At 47.7% G+C, this 17,618-nt stretch overlaps 1 protein-coding gene across 6 annotated transcripts; it reads left to right on the forward strand.

Annotated features, from left to right (window-relative positions):
• Window positions 1-2,159: 2,159 nt before the first annotated feature.
• RHOA (ras homolog family member A) lies at window positions 2,160-17,280 on the forward strand. 6 transcript variants are annotated; one of them, XM_025375859.1, is made up of 4 exons: window positions 2,160-2,329; window positions 8,857-8,977; window positions 12,846-12,976; window positions 16,042-17,280. In XM_025375859.1, the coding sequence occupies exons 1-4, from the start codon at window positions 2,174-2,176 to the stop codon at window positions 16,213-16,215; spliced, it is 582 nt and encodes a 193-aa protein (XP_025231644.1). In that variant the 5' UTR covers window positions 2,160-2,173; the 3' UTR covers window positions 16,216-17,280. The 6 variants fall into 6 exon arrangements, with proteins under 6 accessions (XP_025231644.1, XP_025231645.1, XP_025231650.1 ...); XM_025375860.1 differs by having other exon boundaries at window positions 2,170-2,302; window positions 8,890-8,977; XM_025375861.1 differs by lacking the exon at window positions 16,042-17,280 and adding an exon at window positions 14,739-14,840 and having other exon boundaries at window positions 2,174-2,329.
• The last annotated feature ends 338 nt before the right edge of the window (window positions 17,281-17,618 follow it).

The raw sequence follows: 17,618 nt of genomic DNA on the forward strand, positions 1-17,618 counted from the left end.
CTACCATACCTGGCTGATTTTTTTTTTCTTTTCTTTCTTTTTTTAGAGACCGTGTCTCAACTGTGGTTCCCCAGGCTGGAATGTAGTGATGCAATCTCAGCTCACTGCAGCCTCCATCTCCTGGACTCAGGCGATTATCCCACCTGAGCCTCCCAAGTAGCTGTGATTAGCGTGCACCACCGCTCCTGGCTAATCTTTTTGTATTTTTGGTAGAGACAGGGTTTCACTATGTTTCTCAGACTGGTCTTGAACTCCTGGATTCTCAAGCACTCTACCTGTAATCCCAGCCTCCCAGAGTGCTGGGATTACAGGTGTGAGCCACTGTGCCCGGCCCTTTTGTTTCTTTTCTTTCTCCCCTCCCCTCTCATGCTTCTGTCCTTCCTTTCTCAGTATCTCACTACATTGCCTGGGCCTGAGCATTCCTCCTGCTTCAGCCTCCCAAAGTGTTGGGATTACAGACATGAACCACTGTGTTCGGCATCGATTTTTTTTTTTTTTTTTTTTTTTTGAGACAGAGTCTCGCTCTGCCGCCCAGGCTGGAGTGCAGTGGCCGGATCTCAGCTCACTGCAAGCTCCGCCTCCCAGGTTCATGCCATTCTCCTGCCTCAGCCTCCCGAGTAGCTGGGACTACAGGCGCCCGCCACCTCGCCCGGCTAGTTTTTTGTATTTTTTAGTAGAGACGGGGTTTCACCGTGTCAGCCAGGATGGTCTCGATCTCCCGACCTCGTGATCCGCCCGTCTCGGCCTCCCAAAGTGCTGGGATTACAGGCTTGAGCCATCGCGCCCGGCCGATTTTTTTTTTTTTTTTTTGAGATGGAGTTTCACTCTTGTTGTCCAGGCTGGAGTGCAATGGCGTGATCTCGGCTCACCACAACCTCCGCCTACCAGGTTCAAGCGATTCTCCTGCCTTGTGCTCCCAAGTAGCTGGCATTACAGGCATGCGCCACCACGCCCGGCTAAGTTTGTATTTTTAGTTGAGACAGGGTTTCTCCATGTTGGTCATGCTGGTCTCAAACTCCCGACCTCGGGTGATCTGCCCACCTCAGCCTCCCAAAGTGCTGGGATTACAGGCGTGAGCCACTGTGCCTGGCTCAATTGATTTTTTCAGTGTTAATATTGTATCCTGCAACCTTACTGAACTTGTTTATTCTAAAAGTTTTCTTTAGGATTTCCCACATTACAAAATCATCTCATGTATGAATTGAGATAGTTTTACTTCTTCCTTTCCAATTTGGATGTCTTTTATTTCATTTTCTTATCTTATTGCCCTGGCTAGGACCTCCAATATCGTGCTGGATAGAAGTGGCAAAAACAAGCCAGGCAGGGTGGCTTATGCCTGTAATCCCAGCACTTTGGGAGGCTGAGGCAGGTGGATCGCCTGAGGTCAGGACTAGCCTGGCCAACAAGGTGAAACCCCGTCTCTACCAAAAATTCAAAAATTAGCTGCATGTGGTGGTGCATGCCTATAATCCCAGCTACTTGGGAGGCTGAGGCAGGAGAATCACTTGAACCCGGGAGGCTGGAGGTTACAGTGAGACAAGATTGGGCCAGTGCACTCCAGGTTGGGCGCCAGAGTGAGATTGCATCTAAAAAGAAGTAGCAAGAACATACATTATTTTCTTGTTTCTGATCTTAGGAGGCAGACTTTTTTTCAGTGTTTTACCATTAAGTATAAAGTTAGTTATGAGGTTTTTTTTTTTTTTTTTTTTTTTGAGACGGAGTCTCGCGCTGTCGCCCAGGCTGGAGTGCAGTGGCCGGATCTCAGCTCACTGCAAGCTCCGCCTCCCGGGTTCACGCCATTCTCCGGCCTCAGCCTCCCGAGTAGCTGGGACTACAGGCGCTGCCACCTCGCCCGGCTATTTTTTGTATTTCTTAGTAGAGACGGGGTTTCACCGTGTTAGCCAGGATGGTCTCGATCTCCTGACCTCGTGATCCGCCCATCTCGGCCTCCCAAAGTGCTGGGATTACAGGCTTGAGCCACCGCGCCCGGCCAGTTATGAGTTTTTGATGTATAACCTTTTGGTGCCAGGTGGAATCAGTGTACTAGAAGTTTGAATTTGAGTATGCTAATACAGGCTTATGCCCTGTGGTTACCAAAGCATGTGTCATAGCCTGTAAGCTACCTATGGCTTCTTGTGCATTGTAGGTAACATCTGTGTTTTGTGTTTCAGCAATGGCTGCCATCCGGAAGAAACTAGTGATTGTTGGTGATGGAGCCTGTGGAAAGACATGCTTGCTCATAGTCTTCAGCAAGGACCAGTTCCCAGAGGTGTATGTGCCCACAGTGTTTGAGAACTATGTGGCAGATATCGAGGTGGATGGAAAACAGGTGAGTATACTTTTCATAACAACTGATGCCATTTTCCACGTTAGAATATTTATGAAGCATGTAGAGAATTAGAGCTTTTTGCCTCTTCAGTATACTATATAACAAAAATGTTGAAAAGAATAATCCATTCTCATCCAGTGGCTGGATCTCAGCTCACTGCAAGCTCCGCCTCCCGGGTTTACGCCATTCTCCTGCCTCAGCCTCCCGAGTAGCTGGGACTACAGTCGCCCGCCATCTCGCCCGGCTAGTTTTTTGTATTTTTTTTAGAATAGACGGGGTTTCACCGTGTTAGCCAGGATGATCTCGATCTCCTGACCTCGTGATCCGCCCGTCTCGGCCTCCCAAAGTGCTGGGATTACAGGCTTGAGCCACCGCGCCCGGCCTATGGTTGGACTTTTAAAACAATCTGTCAAAGTATTTAATCAAATGTCCAAGTGTTAGATTACTAGTTCAAGAGGTTCTTATTGTTTGTGCTCTCAAAGGATTGTACTGATATGACACCACCACCAATGTGACATTTAAACAACATTGTTGCTTACGTTTAATTTTTTTTTTTTTTTTTTTTTGAGACGGAGTCTTGCTCTGTCGCCCAGGGTGGAGTGCAGTGGTGCAATCTCGGCTTACCACAACCTCTGCCTCCCGGGCTCAAGCAGTCCTCCCACCTCAGTGTCTCTCAAGTAGCTGGGACTATAGGCATGCACCACTACAGTCAGCTGATTTTTTTTTTTTTGAGACGGAATTTCACTCTTGTTGCCCAGGCTGGAGTGTGCAGTGACACCATCTCAGCTCACTGCAACCTTTGCCTCCCGGGTTCAAGCGAATCTCCTGCCCCAGCCTCCCGGGTAGCTGGGATTACAGGCATATGCCACCATGCCTGGGTAATTTTGTGTTTTTAGTAGAGAAGGGGTTTCTCCATGTTGGTCAGGCTGGTCTACTTCCGACCTCAGGTGATCCACCTGCCTCAGCGTCCAAAAGTGCTGGGATTACAGGCATGAGCCACTGTGCCCGGCCACTTACCTTTAATTTTAAAAGATTTTTTTTTTCTTTAACGTAAAACAGCCTGCCACAATTGTTTTATTTTATTGTCATTGATGGTGAGAAGAGTGCTTCCCCATTTCTGTCCTAAAAGCCCTCTGGCAAGACTGGAACAAAACTCTTAGGGAATTGGAGGGGTTTTTTTTGGTTTTAATTTTATTTTTTTTTAATCATTTTCCTTTTGTTGTCTAAGTAATGCCTTACTTGGCCTCCCATACTTTTTTTTGTTCTTTTTTTGTTTGTTTGTTTTTGTTTTTAAATAGACAGGGATTTTACTTTGTCTCCCAGGCCTGGAGTACAGTGATATGATCATAGTTCACCGCAGCCTTGAACTCCTGGGCTGAAGTGATCCTTCCACCTCAGCCTCCCAAATAGCTGGCACTGTAGGTATTGCCACCATATCTAGGTAATTTATGCTTTTAGAGATGAGGTCTTCATGTGTTGATCCAGCTGGTTTCAAACAAGTGGGCTCAAGTTTTCCCACCTCAGCCCCCAAGTGGCTGGACTTAGAGGTGTAAGCCAGTGTACCCAGCTCTCCTGTACATCTTTTGAAGTGGGTCAGCTGAAAGAAAAAAAATCCCTGAAACTAGAATGAGGTGCTCTTCTCCAACATCCTCATTTTTATTGGGCATTCAGTTATATGTCTTATATGCTGCTAACACTTGATATTTTACCTTCCATTAATTCATCCCCTTTCTCCTTTCTTACTTTGTTTTTGTTTGTTTGGAGACAGAGTCTCACTCCGTCGCCCAGGCTGAGTGCAGTGGCACGATCTTGGTTTACAACAACCTCTGCCTCCCAGGTTCAAGCTATTCTCCTATCAAGCCTCCCAAGGAACTGGGGTTACAGGTGCCCACCACCAAGCCCGGCTAATTTTTGTATTTTTAGTAGAGACGAGGTTTCGCCATGTTGGCCAGGCTGGTCTCGAACTTTTGACCTCAGGTGATCCACCCGCCGTGGCCTCCCAAAGTGCTGGGATTACACACATGAGCCACTGCGCCTGGCCACTTCTCACTTGGCTACATTACTTATTTCTTTCTGTCCCAGGGTTACCTAGCCTCCTTTTGTGGCACTGTGGGAGGAATGTGGGTTAGACCAGCTGCTCAGAACTCCAGGGTCCCTCATTGTAGGGCTTCCTGATAGTTGTTTGACCATCAATAAGCTGCCTGACCTTTGAGCCTTCCTTCTTTGTAAAACGGTTTTTATAGGTGACATCAAATTCTGTGAAGTAACGGAAAATGTTTGGAAGCACCAAAGCGTTTTCTAAGAGATGAGTACTTCCATGCTCAAAAACCTCTTTTATAGTTTGTAGTCTTATTTATTTATTTATTTATTTATTTATTTATTTATTTATTTTTTGAGACGGAGTCTCTCTCTGTTGCCCAGGCTGGAGTACAGTGGTGCGATCTCTGCTCACTGCAAGCTCTGCCTCCCACCATTCTCCTTCTTCAGCCTCCCGAGTAGCTGGGACTACAGGCGCCCGCCACCACACTCGGCTAAGTTTTTGTATTTTTTTAGTAGAGATGGGGTTTCATCGTGTTAGCCAGGATGGTCTTGATCTCCAGACCTTGTGATCTGCCCACCTTGGCCTCCCAAAGTGCTGGGATTACAGGTGTGAGCCACCGTGCCCGGCCTATATTTTGTAGTCTTTTTTATTCAAATACAAAGTGAGCCACAATGATTGCTCTTATGCTAATAGGACCTCTAAGATACTTTTTGGCCCAAGTATAGTTGGAAAAAATACAACAAATACTATCCTAACAGAATTTTGGGATGTAACCTGCAGATGGCAAACCAATACAAAGTGTTAGTTCAGCCTCAGTCTTCTTCATGTATGCTTGGACATAGGTGTTTTTGTGGTCCTGATAGGAATACTGGTTTTATGTGGACACAGGGACCAGTTGTGACAAACTAGGTAGAAATGTGATGACATCTTCAGGATTGGTGTCAAGTAATAGCCCTCTTATCTTAGATTGATATACCATACATAGAAAGATCCATTGGCTTGGGGAAGCAATGGTAGGTTGGCATTTTCATAGCTCATTTCTCAAAAGCCTAGTGAATGTGTATTACTGGTTGTATCCTAACATTTTCTCCAGAGAGTGGCCGTTAGTTGCTGCATGTCTGTGAGCATGAACTGGAAGAGTCTTTTCCACCTGTGGCAGTATGTATGTTTTGGAAGCAGCTCTTAGGTTCTCTTGGAAACATCATCTCTGCCTGGGCATCTTGGAACAACCAGAATCTTGCCCATAAGAAATTTAGAGATCTTGACTTAAAACCTTGAGGCATGGTCTGTGAGTATCTTGTGCTGCAAACGTTGGACATCACTGACCCTCGCAAGATAGGGGGAGGTCCTCAATTGAGGAGAGTCCCCCGGAATAAAAGTGTTTGATTAAAGAGCATATCACAGGCTACCTGCCTGCCTCAGAGCGACTCAAGAGTCCCCAAGATGGAAGAGGGTACTGTGTAGGAATATTCATTTAACAGTATGTAATAGTACAAGGCTGGACACCGTAGCTCACACCTGTAATCCCAGCACCTTGGGAGGCTGATGTGGGAGGATCACCAGAGGTCAGGAGTTTGAGACCAGCCTGCCCAACATGGCAAAACCCCATCTCTACTAAAAATACAAAAAATTGGCCGGGCGCGGTGGCTCAAGCCTGTAATCCCAGCACTTTGGGAGGCCGAGACGGGCGGATCACGAGGTCAGGAGATCGAGACCATCCTGGCTAACATGGTGAAACCCCGTCTCTACTAAAAAATACAAAAAACTAGCCGGGCGCGGTGGCGGGCGCCTGTAGTCCCAGCTACTCGGAAGGCTGAGGCAGGAGAATGGCGTGAACCCGGGAGGCGGAGCTTGCAGTGAGCAGAGATCCGGCCACTGCACTCCAGCCTGGGCGGCAGAGCGAGACTCCGTCTCAAAAAAAAAAAAAAAAAAAATTAGCTGGGTGTGCCTTAGGCTGAGGCAGGAGATTCACTTGAACCTGGGAGGCAGAGGTTGCAGTGAGCTGAGACTGCACCACTGCACTCCAGCCTGGGCGACAAGAGCAAAACTCTGTTTAAAAAAAAAAAAAAAACAACCAAAAGCAAAACAAACAGGAAAAAAACACAAAAAAACAGTATGCAGTAGGACAGCCTAGGGAACCATACAAGATTGTAGGTGATCATGGTACCAAGAGTAGGCCTGCTCACAATGAAAAGGCTCCTTTTGATATGAGACAGGCTCAACACCTTGGAAGCATTCTGTCAGGCGCCAATAGAGGCTGAATATATGACTGAACACTGTGGGGTGGAGGGGGCTGGGAGAGTGGGATTTGCCAGGGAGTAAATGAGCTCCATTATTGTGAGGACAGACAGATTGTGATAATTGGGCATCAGTATATCTTTGTTACACATGATGGTGTGCATGACAGAAGTACAGTGGGCCTTGTGGCGGTTCTTTGTGATGATGCATCCTGGGGCAAAAGTTGGGGGGTAGAAGAACTGTCAGTTTTAGGGAAGAAATCATTTAGAAACTGAAATTTGGGCTGTGGAGGCGCTAAGAGAAGAAAGATGTGTTCCAAGTATTGGAGGGAAACCTCTTGGGCCTCAAAGGGCCTCTGTACAGAGGATGTTTAACAAAGTTTAACATGGAGTTTGGTGATAAGAAGGGGTAGCAGAGCTGCCTGCAGTGCTGGACAGTGTTGAATGGGACTTGTGTTCAGAGCCCAGGCATTAGGTTACCCTTCTACCACAGAAGGGTGAGGATGTACCCGGATGTGAAAGGAGTACTCTCTCACCTTATGTGATGCATTATTTCAGCCATTTCTTGAGTAGTAAAGGCATAGCCAAAAGGACTTTGCTGTCATCTCAGGCATCTCAGGCCTTGCCTAACAGCCAGCATGGTGTCTTTTCCTGCCTACCAACTCAAAATACAGATTTGTCTCCATGGTTTCCACATTATAGCAGAAAATTTACTTAGTCTTGTATCTTCCTCTCTTGCCTGTATGCCTGGTGGAATGTTATTTAAAATTTGACTTCTTCCCTTCTGTCTGCTTTCTATCATAGTACAATGTTACTTATAATTAAACACTTTTATAAGTTACAAAGTTATTTTTGATTTGACATTTTGAATTATGCCACTTGGTTCAGTTCTAGTATCTGTTTTGTTTTTTTCCTAATTGAGACAAGGTCTCCCTGCCTAGGATGGAGTGCACAATCTCTGCTTACTACAACCTCGGCCTCCTGGGCTCAAGCAGTCCTCCCACATCAGTCTCCCAAGTAGCTGGGACTACAGGCATGCACCACCACAGTCAGCTAATTTTTTTTTTTTTTTTTTTTTGAGACGGACTTTTGCTCCTGTTGGCCAGGCTAGAGTGCAACGGCGCAATCTCGGCTCATTGCAACCTCCGCCTCCCGGGTTCAAGCGATTCTCCTGCCTCAGCCTCCTGAGTAGCTGGGATTACAGGCATGCTTCACCATGCCCGGGTAATTTTGTATTTTTAGTAGAGATGGAGGTTCTCCATGTTGGTCAGGCTGGTCTCAAACTTCCGACCTCAGGTGATCTGCCTACCTTGGCCTCCCAAAGTGCTGGGATTACAGGTGTGAGCTACCGCGCCCGGCCCACACTCAGCTAATTTTTATTTATTTTATATTTATTTTTTTCTAGAGACAGAGGCTCGCTCTGTCGTCCAGGCTAGAGTGCTGGAGTGCAGTGGCGCGATCTCAGCTCACTGCAACCTCCGCCTCTCGAGTTCAAGCAGTTCTCCTGCCTCAGCCTCCTGAGTAGCTGGGACTACAGGCGCACGCTGCCATGCCCGGCTAATTTCTTTTGTATTTTAGTAGGGACGGGGTTTCACCGTGTTGCCCAGGCTGGTCTCAAACTCCTGAGCTCAGGCAATCAGCCTGCCTCGGCCTCCCAAAGTGCTGGGATTACAGGCGTGAGCTACTGCACGTGGCCACACTCAGCTAATTTTTAAGGTTTTTTTGTAGAGATAGGCTCTCAGATTTTCAATTTTGAGAAATTTCAGTGTAAAATAATTTAAATATACTCTCATTTGAGCTTGATGCTCATAAAAGTAAATACTCAGCTGGGCACAGTGGCTCACGCCTGTAATCCCAGCAGTTTGGGAGGCCAAGGCGGGCAGATCACGAGGTCAGGAGAACGAGACCATCCTGGCTAACACGGTGAAACCCTGTCTCTACTAAAAATACAAAAAATTAGCCGGGCGTGGTGGCGGGTGCCTGTAGTCCCAGCTACTTAAGAGGCTGAGGTAGGAGAATGGTGTGAACCCGGGGGCGAAGCTTGCTTGAGCCAAGATCGTGCCACTGCACTCCAGCCTGGGCAACAGAGCGAGACTCCGTCTCAGAAAAAAAAGAAAAAATGTAAATACTCCTGTGTTTTACTGTTTTAGACTGTCTGCCGTTTCAGTGTACTATGGTAAGTGTCACTTTTTCTAAAAGTGGGTAGGGGGATTAACCTTGCATTTTTGTGGTTGTTTTTCCCATTACAGGTAGAGTTGGCTTTGTGGGACACAGCTGGGCAGGAAGATTATGATCGCCTGAGGCCCCTCTCCTACCCAGATACCGATGTTATACTGATGTGTTTTTCCATCGACAGCCCTGATAGTTTAGGTGAGTGGCCCTGCATTTGCCTATGTAACTGGTTGGCATCTGGTTTCTGGGCATCAAGTGGCTGAAAAGCAGACATGAACTTCAGAGAAGCAATCATCAGTGGCCAGAGTCCTGGAGTTTAGGACTGTAGAGTGTGGGCCTTGGGTCCCTTTCAGGCTAGGTTTCCCATGGCTACTTTATTTATTTATTTATTTATTTATTTATTTATTTATTTTTTTTTTTTTTTTTGAGACGGAGTCTTGCTCTGTCCCCCAGGCTGGAGTGCAGTGGCGCGATCTCAGCTCACTGCAAGCTCCGCCTCCTGGGTTTACGCCATTCTCCTGCCTCAGCCTCCCGAGTAGCTGGGACTACAGGCGCCCGCCACCTCGCCCGGCTACTCTTTTGTGTTTTTAGTAGAGACGGGGTTTCACCGTGTTAGCCAGGATGGTCTCGATCTCCTGACCTTGTGATCCACCCGCCTCGGCCTCCCAAAGTGCTGGGATTACAGGCTTGAGCCACCGCGCCCGGCCTGGCTACTTTATTTAAAATGTATCCACCTAGGCAGGGCATGGTGGCTCACACCTATAATCCCTGCACTTTGGGAGGCCCAGACGGGTAGATCACCTGAGGGTCAGGAGTTCGAGAACAGCCTGGCCAACATGGCAAAACCCTGTCTTTACTAAAAGTTAAAAAAAATTAGCCAGGCATGGTGGCACACACCTGTAGTCCCAGGTGCTTGGAGGCTGAGGCAGGAGAATGGTTTGAACCTTGTAGGTGGAGATTGCAGTGAACCGAGATTATGGCACTGCATTCCAGACTAAGCAACAGAGCAAGACTCCATCTCAAAAATAATATTATTATTACTAAATAATATTAAATGTTATTTAAAAATGTAACTGCCTTGTAAACTAGATGAGTAAACTAGATGAATTCCAAATACAAAGATGAATAAACTAAGGCCGGGCGCGATGGCTGATGCCTATAATCCTAGCACTTTGGGAGGCTGAGGCTGGCAGATCACTTGAGGTCAGGAGTTCTAGACCAGCCTAGGCAACATGGTAAACCCCTGTCTCTACTAAAATACAAAAACTAGCTGGGTGTGGTGGTGTGCGCCTGTAATCCCAGCTGCTCCAGGGGCTGAGGCAGGAGAATCACTTGAGCCTGGGAAGCAGAAGTTGCAGTGAGCTAAGATCGGGCCACCGCACTCCAGACTATCTCCCAAAAAAAAAAAAAAAAAAAAGTATACCAGATGAGTTCCAAATGTAAAGCCATCTCTTTTGGGGAAAGACTTTTTTTCTTTTTTTTGGTTGCCCTGGCTTAGCCTTTTTCTGGAGTGTCTTAACTAACTGATAGAAGCTTGAATGTGGCCGGGCGTGGTGGCTCAAGCCTGTAATCCCAGCACTTTGGGAGGCCGAGACGGGCGGATCACGAGGTCAGGAGATCGAGACCATCCTGGCTAACACGGTGAAACCCCGTCTCTACTAAAAAATACAAAAAATTAGCCGGGCGAGGTGGTGGGCGCCTGTAGTCCCAGCTACTCGGGAGGCTGAGGCAGGAGAATGGCGTAAACCCGGGAGGCAGAGCTTGCAGTGAGCTGAGATCCGGCCACTGCACTCCAGCCTGGGCGACAGAGCGAGACTCCGTCTCAAAAAAAAAAAAAAAAAGAAGCTTGAATGTGATCATTTCATTAGCCTAAACACAGCCACATAATTCAGAAGTCAGTATTCTTTTTTTTTTTTTCTTTTTTTTTTTGAGAGGGAGTCTCGCTTTGTCGCCCAGGCTGGAGGGCAGTGGCACGATATTGGCTCACTGCAACGTCCACCTCCCTGGTTCAAGGAATTCCCCTGCCTCAGCCTCCCAGTAGCTGGGATTACAGGAACGCACCACCATGCGCGGTTAGTTTTTTTGTTTTGTTTTGTTTTGTTTGAGACGGAGTTTCGCTCTTGTTGCTCAGGCTGGAGTGCAATGGCACGATCTCGGCTCACCACAACCTCTGCCTCCCAGGTTCAAGCGATTCTCCAGCCTCAGCCTCCTGAGTAGCTGGGATTGTAGGCATGCAAGACACCAAGTCCGGTTAATTCTGTATTTTTAGAAGAGATGGGGTTTCTCCATGTTGGTCATGCTGGTCTCCAACTCCTGACCTCAAGTGGTCCGCTTGCCCTGGCCTCCCAAAGTGCTGGGATTACAGGCGTGAGGCACCGCACCCAGCAATTTTTTTGTATTTTTAATAGAGATGGGGTTTCACCATGTTGGCCAGACTGGTCTCGAACTCCTGACCTCAGGCAATCTGCCCGCCTGAGAGTAAACTCAGTATTTGTATGTTTTTGTGGAGATGGGGTTCTTGATTTTTTTGAGACAGAGTCTCACTCTGTTGCCCAGGCTGTAGTGAGTATAGTGGCAAGATCTCGACTCACCACAACCTCCACCTCCTGGGTTCAAATGATTCTCCTGCCTCAGCCTCCCGAGTAACTGAGACTACAGGTGCGTGCCACCGCGCCTGGCTAATTTTTGTAGTTTTAGTAGAGATGAGGTTTCGCCATGTTGGCCAGGCTGATCTCGAACTCCTGACCTCTGGTGATCCACCCACCTCAGCCTCCCAAAGTGCTGGGCTTACAGACGTGAGCCACTGTGCCAGCCGGAGATGGGGTTTAGCCATGTTGCACAGGCTGTTCTTGAGCTCCTAGGCCCAAGCTGTCTACTTGCCTTAGCCTCTCAAAAGTGCTGGGATTACAAGTGCGAGTCACCACACCCAGCCTCGTTTGGTTATTTTCAAAAGTCATTCTTTTTTTTTTGAGATGGAGTCTTGCTCTGCCACCCAGTAGTGCAGTGGCGCGATCTCGGCTCACTGCAAACTCTGCCTCCCGGGTTCACGGCATTCTCCTGCCTCAGCAGGTGGGGACTACAGGCACCCACCACCACGCCCAGCTAATTTTTTGTATTTTTAGTAGACATGGGGTTTCACCGTGTTAGCCAGGATGGTCTTGATCTCCTGACCTCGTGATCTGCCTGCCTCGGCGTCCCAAAGTGCTGGGATTGCAGGTGTGAGCCACTGCGCCTGGCCAAAAGTCACTCTTGAGCCATTTGAAATACCAGTAAACCCATAGGGTAGAAGTTAATGCTGAGAGTCCATGAACAAGTTAGAAAAGGAGCATATAGGCCGGGCGCGGTGGCTCAAGCCTGTAATCCCAGCACTTTGGGAGGCCGAGACGGGCGGATCACGAGGTCAGGAGATCGAGACCATCCTGGCTAACACGGTGAAACCCCGTCTCTACTAAAAAATACAAAAAACTAGCCGGGTGAGGTGGCGGGCGCCTGTAATCCCAGCTACTCAGGAGGCTGAGGCAGGAGAATGGTGTAAACCCGGAAGGCGGAGCTTGCAGTGAGCTGAGATCCGGCCACTGCACTCCAGCCCGGGCGACACAGCCAGACTCCTTCTCAAAAAAAAAAAAAAAAAAGAAAAGGAGCATATAGACCCTGGGTCAGCTGCCGCCCTAGAATGGGCACCCCTTCTGTAAGCTATGTCAGAATCATCTACCAGCAGTAACGGATGTCCTGTAAAGTGCCTGCCTTTGTGGGGCAGGAAGTACCCCCGTGAAGCTACCTTGTGTTGTGGATCTTTTGCTCCTCCAGAGCCCTTCCTTGGGCCCCACCTACAGGAGATGCTCAGCACCATTCTTGGCTATACTGAGAAAAAGCTGGTGGTTCTCTGTTTAAAGGAAAGGGATTATATTTGCCCTTTTTTATGGTTTTGAAACTAGTGGGTTTCATTAAATGTCTAGCATTCTTCTGAAGCCACAAAGAAAGTGTCTCTGAATTTCACTGAGGTTCTTGGAAAGTCTTCAAGATAGAATTGTATGTATCCCCAAATTCTCTACATTTTTTTTTTCAGAAAACATCCCAGAAAAGTGGACCCCGGAAGTCAAGCATTTCTGTCCCAACGTGCCCATCATCCTGGTTGGGAATAAGAAGGATCTTCGGAATGATGAGCACACAAGGCGGGAGCTAGCCAAGATGAAGCAGGCATGATCTGGGGCAGGACTGTCTTGTAGTATTTTTGAACTATGGCCCCAAGGTTGGAGGTTTGGGGAGCCCAGCAGAAACCTTCACAGGCCAGGTTGTTTTAGAGGCTCAGAAGTCCCTCTCTGGCCCTCTGACCCTCATTGATTGGAATCTTCACAGAAGATCCCTAAAATAGTTCACTAGTTCTGTGAGATGGAATGTTTTTTATGAGGTAGTGCTATGCCCATAAGGACTCCTGGCCTGAGAATGAACCATTTCATCAGTAGCAAGTAGTCAGTGGCTTTAGATGTAGGAACTTTCTTTTTTTTGATATGGAGTCTCATTCTGTCACCCAGGCTGGAGTGCACTGATGCAATCTCAGCTCACTGCAACCTCCGCCTCCGGGGTTCAAGCGATTCTTCTGCCTCAGACTCCCGAGTAGCTGGGACTTACAGGCGCCCTCCACCATGCCTGGCTAGTTTGTTTGTTTGTTTGTTTGTTTGTTTTAAGTAGAGATGGGGTTTCACCATGTTGGCCAGGCTGGTCTTGAACTCCTGACTTCAAGTGATCTGCCTGTTTTTGCCTTCCAAAGTGCAGGGATTACATGTGTGAGCCACTGTGCCTGGCGTCTGTTAGACCCTTAATTTTTATTCTTTGAGACACAGTTTTGCTTTTGTTGCCCAGGCTGGAGTGCAGTGGTGCTATCTCGGCTCATTGCAACCTCTGCCTCCCAGGTTTAAGCAATTCTCCTGCCTCAGCCTCCCGAAAAGCTGGGATTATAGGCATGTGCCACCATACCTGGCTAATTTTTGTATTTTTAGTAGAGATGAGTTTTCTCCATGTTGGTCAGGCTGGTCTCAAACTCCCAACCTCAGGTGATCCACCCGCCTTGACCTCCCAAAGTACTGGGATTACAGGCGTGAGCCACCACGCCTGGCCCTGTTAGACTCTTGATTGCCTTCCCCAGCTATTACTTTGGTACATGTGAGGCCAAAGATAAATTAGTGGCAACTGAAAGATAAGGAAATCATGAAGGCTGGGAGTCCAGATAGAAAGCCCTAATGCCTTCCCGCTCTACCACTCCCAATGCCTTTTTTAAAGTGATGATGGATATGGCATCTTGGCCTCTCAGAAACCAGCTGACGTAATGGCAGGGCTTCCTCACTGGAGAGGCACTGAGATCTTCAACCTAAGTTCTCTTACTCAGGTTTCTTTGTCTGAATGTCAAGGGTAGGCTGTATTTCCTTCAGAGCATTTAGTCCTGGATTGGTAGCTTAAGTAATTTTGCCCTTGATTGACTCCTTAACCTTCCAGGCCTCCTCTGACCTCTTCCCTCTTTCTACTTCCCAGTGTATACCATGTTTTGTTTTGTTTTGTTTTGTTTAAGACGGAGTCTCGCTCTGTCGCCCAGGCTGGACTGCAGTGGCCGGATCTCAGCTTACTGCAAGCTCTGCCTCCCGGGTTTACGCCATTCTCCTGCCTCAGCCTCCCGAGTAGCTGGGACTACAGGCGCCCGCCACCTCGCCCGGCTAGATTTTTGTATTTTTTAGTAGAGACGGGGTTTCACCGTGTTAGCCAGGATGGTCTCGATCTCCTGACCTCGTGATCCGCCCGTCTCGGCCTCCCAAAGTGCTGGGATTACAGGCTTGAGCCACCGCGCCCGGCCTATACCATGTTTATTAGAGATTTTATGTTTGGTAGGGGGTAGTTACCATATGTCAGTTTTAAAATTTCATAAATTTAGCTTTTTTTCTTTTCTTTTCTTTTTTTTTTTTTTTTTGAGGAGTCTCAGTCTGTTGCCAGGCTAGAGTGCTGTGGCACGATCTTGGCTCACCACAACCTCCGCCTCCCAGGTTCAAGCAATTCCCTTGCCTCAGCCTCCTGAGTAGCTGGGATTACAGGTGCCCGCCACCATGCCTGGCTAATTTTTTACATTTTAGTAAAGAGGTGTTTCACCATGTTGGCCAGGATGGTCTTGATCTCCTGACCTCGTGATCTGCCCAGCTCAGCCTCCCAAAGTGCTGGGATTACAGGCGTGAGCCACCGCACATAGCCAAGTTTAACAGCTTTTAAAAGTCTTTTTTTTTTTGGCCGGGCGCAGTGGCTCACGCCTGTAATCCCAGCACTTTGGGAGGTCAAGCCGGGTGGATCACCTGAGGTCGGGAGTTTGAGACCAACCTGGTCAACATGGTGAAACCCCTTCTCTACGAAAAATACAAAAATTAGCCGGGTGTGGTGGCAGGTGCCTGTAATCCCAGCTACTCGGGAGGCTGAGGCAGGAGAATTGCTTGAACCCAGGAGGCAGAAATTGCAGTGAGCTGAGATCGTACCCTTGCACTCCAGCCTGGGGGCAAGAGTGAGACTTCATCTCAAAAAAAAAAGAAAAAAAAAGTCTTTTTTTTGGTCGGGTGCGGTGGCTCATGCCTGTATTCCCAGCACTTTGGGAGGCTGAGGCGGGCGGATCACAAGGTCAGGAGGTCCAGACCATCCTGGCGAACACGGTGAAACCCTGTTTCTACTAAAAATACAAAAAATTAGCTGGGTGTGGTGGCGGGCGCCTGTAGTCCCAGCTACTCAGGAGGCTGAGGCAGGAGAATGGCGTGAACCCGGGAGGCAGAGGTTGCAGTGAGCCGAGATTGCACCACTGTACTCCAGCCTGGGCGACAGAGCCAGACTTTGTCTCAAAAAAAAAAAAAGTCTTTTTTTAAGACTGGGCACAGTGGCTCATGCCTGTAATCCCAGCTCTTTGGGAGGCCGGGGTGGGCAGATCACGTGGTCAGGAGTTCGAGACCAGCCTGGCCAAACTGGTGAAACCCCATCTCTACTAAAAAATTAGCTGGGTGTGGTGGTGGGCACCTGTAGTCCCAGCCACTCAGGAGGCTGAGGCAGGAGAATCGCTTGAACCCAGGAGATGGAGGTTGCAGTGAGCTGAGATCATACCATTGCAGTCCAGCCTGGGCGACTGACAAGAGTAAAACTGTTGCAAAACAAGAAAAAAAAAGTCTTTAAGCTGAATTTGAATACTCTTTACTTACTATATGTATGCCACACTGTTAGCTAAAAGGACTGTTTTTTCTTTTTGCTAGGAGCCGGTGAAACCTGAAGAAGGCAGAGATATGGCAAACAGGATTGGTGCTTTTGGGTACATGGAGTGTTCAGCAAAGACCAAAGATGGAGTGAGAGAGGTTTTTGAAATGGCTACGAGAGCTGCTCTGCAAGCTAGACGTGGGAAGAAAAAATCTGGGTGCCTTGTCTTGTGAAACCTTGCTGCAAGCACAGCCCTTATGCGGTTAATTTTGAAGTGCTGTTTATTAATCTTAGTGTATGATTACTGGCCTTTTTCATTTATCTATAATTTACCTAAGATTACAAATCAGAAGTCATCTTGCTACCAGTATTTAGAAGCCAACTATGATTATTAATGTTGTCCAACCCGTCTGGCCCACCAGGGTCCTTTTGACACTGCTCTAACAGCCCTCCTCTGCACTCCCACCTGACACACCAGGCGCTAATTCAAGGAATTTCTTAACTTCTTGCTTCTTTCTAGAAAGAGAAACAGTTGGTAACTTTTGTGAATTAGGCTGTAACTACTTTATAACTAACATGTCCTGCCTATTATCTGTCAGCTGCAAGGTACTCTGGTGAGTCACCACTTCAGGGCTTTACTCATTAACAGATTTTGTTGGCATAGCTCTGGGGTGGGCAGTTTTTTGAAAATGGGCTCAACCAGAAAAGCCCAAGTTCATGCAGCTGTGGCAGAGTTACAGTTCTGTGGTTTCATGTTAGTTACCTTATAGTTACTGTGTAATTAGTGCCACTTAATGTATGTTACCAAAAATAAATATATCTACCCCAGACTAGATGTAGTATTTTTTGTATAATTGGATTTCCTAATACTGATATTTGTCATCCCCAAAGAAAGTGTATTGGTTTTTTAAAAAAGAAAGTGTATTTGGAAATAAAGTCAGATGGAAAATTCATTTTTTAAATTCCCGTTTTGTCACTTTTTCTGATAAAAGATGGCCATATTACCCCTTTTCGGCCCCATGTATCTCAGTACCCCTATCTGGAGCTGGGCTAAGTAGGAATTGGTTTCACGCCTGAGGCAATTAGACACTTTGGAAGGTGGCATAACCTGTCTCACCTGGACTTCAGCATCTGGCTCTAATTCACAGTGCTCTTCTCACTGTATCCAGGTTCCCTCCCAGAGGAGCCACCAGTTCTCATGGGTGGCACTCAGTCTCTCTTCTCTCCAGCTGACTAAACTTTTTTTCTGTACCAGTTAATTTTTCCAACTACTAATAGAATAAAGGCAGTTTTCTAAACTTCCTGTATCCTGTTGTTTGTGTTGCTCTCTCCAGGGCTGGGGGCAGGAGGATGCAAGGACTTCCTGGCCTAGCTCACCCTGGAGAGGTTTGTTCAGGGTGCAAAAGACTAGGTTGTGCCCCACCTCCCACCCACCCAGCAGCTAATCTGGTCCCTCCCAATAACATGGAAATGATTACCCTGTACCGCATTCTAGTTCAGATTTGGGGGGAGGGTGAATGCAGCCTACTGAGAAGGCCAGAGAGGGAGGACTCAGGCCGCGTTTCCTTGGCCCTGACGAGCTCTTGGGCTCCACTTCAGGAAGCTGGGGCAGAGCTTCCAGGACTCTGCCCTGTTA

The sequence above is a fragment of the Theropithecus gelada genome, chromosome 2 (genome assembly GCF_003255815.1).
Source record: "Theropithecus gelada isolate Dixy chromosome 2, Tgel_1.0, whole genome shotgun sequence".
NCBI lineage: Eukaryota > Metazoa > Chordata > Mammalia > Primates > Cercopithecidae > Theropithecus > Theropithecus gelada.

What these genes read in the sequence shown, in the direction of transcription:
- RHOA (XM_025375859.1), top strand. Translation starts at nt 2,174, where the DNA reads ATGGCTGCCATCCGGAAGAAACTAGTGATTGTTGGTGATGGAGCCTGT. An exon ending in TCGAGGTGGATGGAAAACAG is followed by an intron (nt 2,330 to 8,856) that starts GTGAGTATACTT and finishes TTCCCATTACAG; the next exon opens with GTAGAGTTGGCTTTGTGGGA. An exon ending in CGACAGCCCTGATAGTTTAG is followed by an intron (nt 8,978 to 12,845) that starts GTGAGTGGCCCT and finishes TTTTTTTTTCAG; the next exon opens with AAAACATCCCAGAAAAGTGG.